This window comes from Falco punctatus (genome assembly GCF_963210335.1).
Source record: "Falco punctatus genome assembly, chromosome: Z".
NCBI classification, from domain to species: domain Eukaryota; kingdom Metazoa; phylum Chordata; class Aves; order Falconiformes; family Falconidae; genus Falco; species Falco punctatus.
This window is the reverse complement of record NC_137586.1, coordinates 14,481,596-14,490,362: the sequence shown is the minus strand read 5'-3', so window position 1 is coordinate 14,490,362 and position 8,767 is coordinate 14,481,596. Positions and strand designations below refer to the sequence as shown.

The window sequence follows — 8,767 nt, the reverse complement described above, 5'->3', positions numbered from 1 at the left end:
TCTGAGAAACTGTACTATTTTATTTGTAAACTTAAAATCATTGAACACTGTAATGACACAGCATTTGAAAAAGTGGCAGTAATTAAAAAAACATAAAGCAATGTAATGAATTCACTAGAGTTCTATTTATAGAGATATTTTTCACTTAAATCACAAAGCTAAATACTGACATAAAGAGTGCTTTGCCCAAGTCATTCCTTACTACAAAATTCTGATGTCTGATTACAATCCAGTGTAATACAACAATCTCTTTTCACACTGCAGCAAGTTTTGTGAACTGAAGTAATTTTTGCTTTCAAAATTTGATTCACCACCCAAAATAAAGAAATAAATGCTGCACTTTGTTTCAAATGCTCTAAAATTTTTCTTAAAACAAATTTTTTCAAATTTTACGTTTTTTCCACTCTGGCTTGTCTGTTTCATCATCTTCCGGTTCCACTTCTGCAAAAACTGTTTTTGGTTGCGTTCTAGAAAACATTTAAAAAGATCAAAATAATGGTCAGAGTACAATTCTTTGTCAGAAATTATATTAGACATGCAATGGAAACAAAGTACATCCTTTCTATACTTAAAAAAAGAGCATTCCAGACTTGCCTGTTTTTAATTTTTAACATAAATCTACTAAATAACCTTGCAAGAGCTGAAGCAACTTGCAGCTCTTAGGCAAAGTCCAATGATAAATACATATCTTTTGCAAGTAATATTTCCTCATCAGCTTGCAATCATTATCTGTGTATTCCATGAATAAAATTAAGACACAAGAGAGGAACAAATCAATATAATACAATGCTAGAAAAATGGAGCCACAGGTCTTCTCATTCCATTATTTTAAAAAAAAGAAACCTCCATTTTGACACACTATGGTATGAAAGCAGCCAGTAAGTGAAAACAGAATAGCTAAGCCAGGTTTCTGACTTAGCCTATGCATGAAAAAACCAGCTTCTCCTTCAGAGACTTTAGCCAGCGCTACCGTAACATAAAAACCATAATGATCTTCATATGGGAATACAGTGTATCCTCAGTCAAGCTTGATGGTTATCTATTCCTCCACTGTTTACTTGTATTTTAAATAACACTTAAACTTTATAAAAATAATTATTGATTACTTTTTAAATGAACACAGCATCAAGTAGCATTTCAATAAACTGTCTGGACATTCAGTTCCCCTGCTTTACACTATAATCACTGCATAGTTCCCTTTTCCAACCTAATTCTCAGCACCACCACTGCAGAGCTGAACCTACTAGACTTCTGACGCTGGCTGTGCTTGACTTCTCATCACAACTGATGCGACAAAGTACAACACAGCCAAGGCAGTCATCATATCATTAATGTGGCAGGCTATGGACATGAAGCACTATTATTGTAACAACTGTTATTTGGCAGACTCTACAAAATGCAAACACCTTAACAAAATTACATCTGCCCTACTTAACGCAATAGGCACAATTCAGTGCTGTCACGGACTTTGAAGAGTAATGGCGTGCCATCAGCTATAAAACAGCAGGATTCTCCACTTGTTAAATATGTGGCACGAAATAGATTAAAGTCACCAAAACTAGTCAATGACAACGTCCCTTATAGGCAGAATCTTTCTGTCAGCCTGCCTTCTCCTCCATCCTCAAAATATGCCATGGAAGTAAGGCGTATACTAAGGTGTTCCACAGACGGTCCTGCTCTATTGGTACATGGTCCCTGAGTACAGGCTATACATCTCAGTACACCTAAGCAGACCTTGTACCCAGACGAGGACTTTCACTACTGAAGTCAGAGGAGTCATTTTGCTCTCCATGGAAAGCGGAACCAAGGTTAAGAAAAAAAATTTCAACTTAAAAATTTCATAAAAAAATAGTTACACAAACTCTACTTAACCAACCACTAAAGGAGAATTCATAAATAAATAAATAAAAGAATCAACATTCAATCCAAAACCAGACACCAGGGATGAAGGCTTTATTGGCCAAAATACTGGATTTTGTTAGCTGCTGAAGAGGTGGGATGTATGGAATATTCTCCTTTTTCAAAACACATTGATGGAAGTTTATTTAGCTCATTTTAACAATGTATCTTTTATCACAATAAACGAAAGGTATGTAAATGCCATACAGGATCACATCAGGTCAGTATTAAGATGCTCATTAGTAAAGCACAACTAACCAAGAGTAAACCTATCACTTCTGATCCTGTAACCTGCAACTATCATAGTTTTGGTTAGGAACTTCCAACCAAGAAGAATGCCTTAATCTGTGAAACAGCTAGCAGAAACTCAGTATTTTCCAGGATAGGAGTGGCACAGAGAAAAGTTACAGACCTCAGCTATTATTAAGTATGCTATTGAGTCCAGTAAAGCTGGGGGTCAGGGGAGAAGAAAAAGAAACTGCAGCATAATCTAGCAGCGCCCTGATATGCTATGTCGTTTTTTAAAATTACCGCAAAATGACAGTAGCCTCAGCTTGGATGAAATGTAAACTGTTTCACCTCTACAAGCGACACAGCAGAAACTGGGGCACCTAGGGTGGGTGAGTCATATGCCTGATCACTTTAAAGGCATAAGCATAGAAAACGCTTTTTCATAGCATTATTAGCAGTGATCATTTAAATACAAATTGTTCTGCTTAGTAACTGTACTAGAGGCTGCTTGTAGTAGGAGTTTGCTGCATAATGAATATTTATGCAAAAATAATCAAAACAGGTTTACTACTTTGTTTTTATTTCTGAAGGCTAAATAATACATATGGAAATCTGTGTTCTCTTCTCTATCAGCTTTGCCAATTTTATCATCCTTGACTTCGAGGGTTGATTTCAGTTTGTTTGGGAGAGTCTCCATGGGAGTCTGTCATGGTGGCCAAAGGGGCCCAGGACAGACGGTTGATCTTTGAGGACAACCTCCTCAAAGCACATTCCATCCCGTGCACAGAAAGTCGGGCAGAAGCCTAGGATGGCTGTACAGGGACCTCCTGACTGAGGTAAAACCCGAACCCCAAAAAGGAAGCACAGAGACAGAGGAAGCTGGGACAGTCTTAGCCAAGGGGAACAGAAGCATTACATGAACATACAGGAATGGAGTTACGAAAGTCAAAGCTCAGCTGGAGTTGGAACTGGAAAGAAATGTGAAAGGTAACACTAAGGGCTTCTACAGCTACACTGACAGCCAAAAGAATGCTAAGGAATATGTGCCCAATGTGGCAGGTAACCCATTAACGTCGGATATGGAAAACGTCAAGATACTTGGTGCTTTTTTTTGGCTCTGTCTTCCCTGAGAAGGTCTGCCCTCAGTTCTCTGAGGATCTCTACACTACCAGCAGTCTTGGGGAGGGAGTGATATATCACCAGCGACAGGGACTACGTAGCCTATTGGATATACGCAAACCCATAAGATCAGATGGGATGAATCCAAAGGTGCTGAGGGAGCTGGCCAATGTCATTGCAAGGGCACTCTACCATCTTTGAGAGGTCATGGTGACTGGCAGGGGTTCTCGATGATTAGAAAAGGCAAACATCATCTTCTTTATGAAGGGCAAAAGGAAGATTTGAGGAGCTACAGCATGGTCCACCTAATCTCAGTCCCTGGGAAGGCTACAGAACAAATCCCCACAGTAGGCATTTCCAGGCACATGAGGGACAAGGTGACAGGGAACAGCCAACATGGATTTAGCAAGGACATACTATGCCTGCCAACCAGACTGCTGGAACAGGCTGCCCAGAGAGGTGTTGTGGAATTGTCATCCTTGAGGACACGCAAACTTGGCTGGGCAACCTGAACTTGATTGGACCTGAGCAACCTGATCTAAGTGAACTTGCTTTAAGCAGGAGGTTGGACTAGATGACCTCCAGAGGTCCCTTCCTACCTAAATTATTCTATGCTCCATGTGTTTCCACATGACTGTCAGCTGAAACCAGTGTCTCACACACTCACAAATGCATTCCTGTTGTGGGTTACAGTAACAGGCTGCAAACAAAGATGAGAAAACAAACATGATTTATTCATACTGCGTGCTTCCCTGTTCCAGTGGTTTTCAACGTATTCAGATACGCAGACCCCTACAAAAATTTCCAGGGACCATACAGACTGCTTTAGAGTGACCATAATCTCTCCTGTTATGGGTTGCTTTTCTTAGTTACCTTTCAGGGATCCAATAAAGGCAGCTCATTGACATCTGAAGTTCATAGACTAGCAGCTAAAAAAATACTGCTACAGCTAAACCAGCTGGAGATGAGAACTGCATATCACAGCATGTGACTCATGTTGCAGTAACTTTTGAAATTTGTGTTTATATTGCACTGAAACAAAATAACAAAAAAAAAAAAGACAACTTTCAAGCATGCTTAGAAACCAGAATAATGTCATAAAGGCTACTTTCAGACTGAAAAGTGAAGGTTTCCAGCATCAGGCCCCTTTGTATTCCTTACTCCACCAGCCATCCTGACCCTTCTCTGAATCTCAGGGGCTTCCACCTCAAAATTACCGATTTCCAAAAAAGATTTAGCTTAAGTATACCAACAAGTGCCAACAAAATCACTGTTACAAAACATTCTGTTCACTCTTGCCTCTTCAACTAAATATACCCAAGGCACCCCGTGAGTAACACCTCAGACACTGGTGCTGCCATTGAGAAAAAGTTCAGTGAACACAGCACAGCTAGAGGTTGCTGCGGCAAGTCATTCCCTTTTGCCTGTGACACACCATGACAAAGGCAGCAAAACAGGGGCAACACCACTGAACTGAAAGGTATTTTCTAAGAACTCTGGTCTCCCTTGGTGGGGAGGGAAATGTCACCCTCACCTTCTCCATGGTACAGAAGGGAGTTACATCTGGGCCCAATTAGGCCCTCAGCTATGATGTTTAGTAATTCCTGCTGATCCTTCAGAAGGACATCTCAAGACGTTATAGTACCTCTGTACAGCTGTGTTAAAACAAACAGCTCAAAAAGAATGTAATTTTCAAACATTTACAGCTGATGCCTAAAGTTCCTTTCCTGTAGTTCTTTACTTGAAATCTTCAAGTCCTTCCTTTTCCTTTCACGCTACCGGAATGGCTCTTGCCAAGGTCTCTAACAAGCTTTTTTCCTGAAAAATCTGAAGATCTTTTCTTTATCCCCATCCATTATGACTTTTCTGCTGTGTTGATCACATCTTTTTTGACACTTTATTCACATTGGGCTTCTGTGATATGTCATCTCCTGATTCAGCATGTACCACTTGTCATCCCCAGTATGCTTTTCAGCGGCATCTGTTTTTTCACCCATCTTTTTCCTTCTTATATATGTCCCCCTCCTTTTCTGGCTCAATTTTTAGGAGGAACAGAAAGGCCAGGCTAATGATAACAAACTTGAAATTTTTTTTCAAATTACTGTTTGGGTTCAAGAATAAATTAGGTACCTCTAACTCCAACAAAAAGAAAAATGTTTTCACATACAATGTACAGACTAACAGCAGAAGTCATGTTGCAGGTATTTCTTATAAGAATTAATGAAGTTAAAATACAATTTAAAAAGCATGAAATCAGTTATCTGATCTAGAATGACCTAATCAGCATGAAACAGGACCAAACAAACTCTAACTCAGTCATCACAATCCGAGTTATGAAAACTCTGATCAACCAAAACACCAGTGTTTCTTAGCCTTCTCAGTCTAAATTTATTTAATAACTCACTGAAGAAAATTAAAAAACTAGTTTCCTGTGACATTTTCTTAAGAAGGAGAATGAAAAACTCTAAGTGAATAACCATCTGCTAGACAACACAAAACCAAAAGCCTTGTCAAACAAGGATGTATCAAGTGGATAGTTTTATACTATACTTAAGTGAAAATTTACTACAAGAAATGTGGAGAAAACGAAACCACAGAAACCAAGTAGTAAAAAGAATAAACACTTCAAAAAAAATGAAATGTATTGGATGTATGTTTTTTAGGTCTCAAGACAGTATGCAATTTTAAGCACGTATCAGAATATCAGCTTTCGTAACTTTACAGTGTGTCTTATGCCATAGCTAAAGCAGCCAGTTTCCCTAGGTTTGTATACTGCGTGCTATTACAAACCCCTGATTTTAACAGGGCCACCAGGGACATACTTACAATCCAGTATTACATGATAATTTTAAACAATGACTTGTAATTTGTCTATTTTATTAAATATGCATCAGTAAGAATATTTGTAAGATGCTTTATATACAGGGTAAGCATACATGCCCTGTAAAGTCAGATATAAGTAACACAGCTTTCTACATTATCTGTGTGTGCAGGCAAGCAGCTAATGAAACCTATGACTGCCACTGGTCTGCAGCTGTTAATATAGAACTCTATTTCTGAAAATTAAGAAAATAACACAGTAATAAAGTTTTGCATTTCAGTGTCTTAGCTAATAATAATAGTAACAACAATAATAATTATAATTTTTAAAATGCTTTTTGTATAGAGTGCAAGTCAAGATTTTAAAGCAAGGATAACGGCAGTTTCACTGGCATGAGATTTATCAGCTGACAAAACCATCAAGGCAGCATGCTGTTGGCTGCAGTCCAATTCCCCCATATACGTATCACCATCTGTTGTGTAAGTTAATAGCAGTCTGGACTTGCATCCTCTCCACTTCTCAGCCAGCTCTCTTCTTCGCCTGCAGCTACATCTTTAACAAGAAACTGTAATGAGATCTGCCCACCTGATACAGTAAGCCTTCTGTAATACAGCTATGTTTTAAAACTTTCATGTCTACTACATTGCAGGTGTCAGGGATGAAACTTAATATACAATCAATGAAGTTACAAAGCCAAAAATATATGGAGGCGTCTACCTACCTGAAGGAATGTGTGATTGTATTTACTTTCGAGAATGGTTTTATCTGAGATACGGAACTGCAGGTGCCTACACATTCAAAGTTAACTTCTGGCAAAGTTAATCTCTAGCAAACATTAACTCTCAAACATTTAAAAATCAGTATTTAGCATATTCATTACAACAACTGCTACAGAATCAGGCTTTCAAATATTCTTTCTTTGGTACCAAGGGTGATACTGTATAATGCATTGGTTTGATGTACAACATCAAATGCCATACTTTTAACTATCCACCCAAAGGCAGGTTGGGTCATTGACACTCCCAAGGTGCTTTGGAACAGCCATTCAGTTACCTTTGTGAACACATGGGTCAAGTCAGAAAAGAAGTGTCAACACTAGAAACAGCTATGATTCTCAATATATTTTGTTTTTCTGGAAAGAAGTGGCGATTGTTTCACTGAAGAGCTAAGCCCTAATAAAGAAGTACAGTCAGTAAAGTACTAACAAATGTACAGCCTAGGAGATAAAACACTTGGCTGTGAACATGAAAAAATAGTTCATTACTGGCTGTTCTATGCAGACTATTTCATCTCTTCAAAATCTTTTCTTTATGCATGTTGAAAATGGTACTTATACTAGATAGATCATAGTGTGATATAAGAACACTAATGATGATAACAAAATGAAAATTTTAGTAACTTTTGAAGTGGTAGTTTCTGTTCATTAGTATGAAATGCATTTATTTAGTATTTATTTTAGTAATACTCTGAATGTATTTATTTAATGGTTTAAATTGTACTTATTTTTAGAAAAAAAGATCTTTGGTAGAAACCATGCTAAAATAATATTGCACAATTTTCATTGTAACACATGCACACAAATACCACACTCACACATGCAATTTAAACTGATTAAGTTACCATCTGTGGGATTACCAAGATTTTACTACCATAATCTTGAAGAGGCTCTTTAATTTATGTAACAACAACTGCACACTTACTTCCTTAGTTTGAATTTTTAGCACCAGATTTTATTAGTGCTATTTTTGATATTGCTACACCTTTAACGCCAAGTTAATTCAAGCAGGTACTCCAATCTTTGTGTAGGAAAAGTCCAAATAAAAACTTACGACATTTGGGAAATCATCTAAAATATGCTGTCATAACACCAAGTAAATATCTTGAAGGTTTAACCTAAGAATCAGTCAGAATTAGAGGGCATATTGGAAAACTTACCATCTCAGTCTGTCAATGGAAGAGTACCTTATTAAAAAGTATATTGCCATTTCAGACATTGATATGGAGAAGATTTTAAACTCTAAGCAACTTAGAAAACTTAGAAAGTTTTAAAATAATTTTCTAGTACTGACAGGTCTATTTTAAAATTGGAAATGTCAAATTTCAACAATTTAACCTCCTGGAAACTCTTATCTTCATAAAAAGAGTATTGTATATTCTTGGTTCACTTATTTGTGGCAGCAACCCAGAAAATGAAAAGTATACCATTAAGAATGCGTGTCTTCTGTTTTTACCAAACTCCCACTGGCCTCCAAAAATATTACTTGTATTTTTAATTGTTTCCTTACTTAGCATATGCTGGAGCAACCCAGTATGGATTCTCCTCCGCTTCCTTTGCGTGACGTAAAATAGCCTCTCGAGGGTTGCTATCATCTGTCTTATCCAGTGCAATATTCTTGACTATATATGATGACAAGGTACCTCCATGAGTTCCAACACGCCCACCACGACCTTTAGCAAAAAAAAAAAAAAAAAAAATTTTTAGAGAAAAATATGTAAGAAATAAACAAGAGAAAAATTGCATTGCGTCTGCAGTGGTGACCTGATACAAAGAAGTTAATACTACAGGAAGAGTCTAATTTAGAGCAGCATTCACTTAAGTATTTTACTGATTATATAACTTAAAGTAACTGTGATTATTAATTTATTCCAGGCAAGCACTCCAATCAAACACCCATGTCTTACAACGCTGGACACTGC

At 37.5% G+C, this 8,767-nt stretch overlaps 1 protein-coding gene across 1 annotated transcript in view; it reads right to left on the bottom strand.

Annotated features, from left to right (window-relative positions):
* Positions 1-8,767, bottom strand: part of WDR70 (WD repeat domain 70) — a 136,957-nt gene continuing 128,190 nt past the window's right edge. Inside the window, exons 17-18 of the mRNA XM_080372145.1 lie at positions 8,356-8,518; positions 1-467 (exon numbers count right to left, since the gene is read on the bottom strand). Of these exons, the coding sequence (XP_080228271.1) occupies positions 383-467; positions 8,356-8,518 (248 nt within the window). The 3' untranslated portion in view covers positions 1-382. The remainder of the gene's footprint in view (positions 468-8,355; positions 8,519-8,767) is intronic.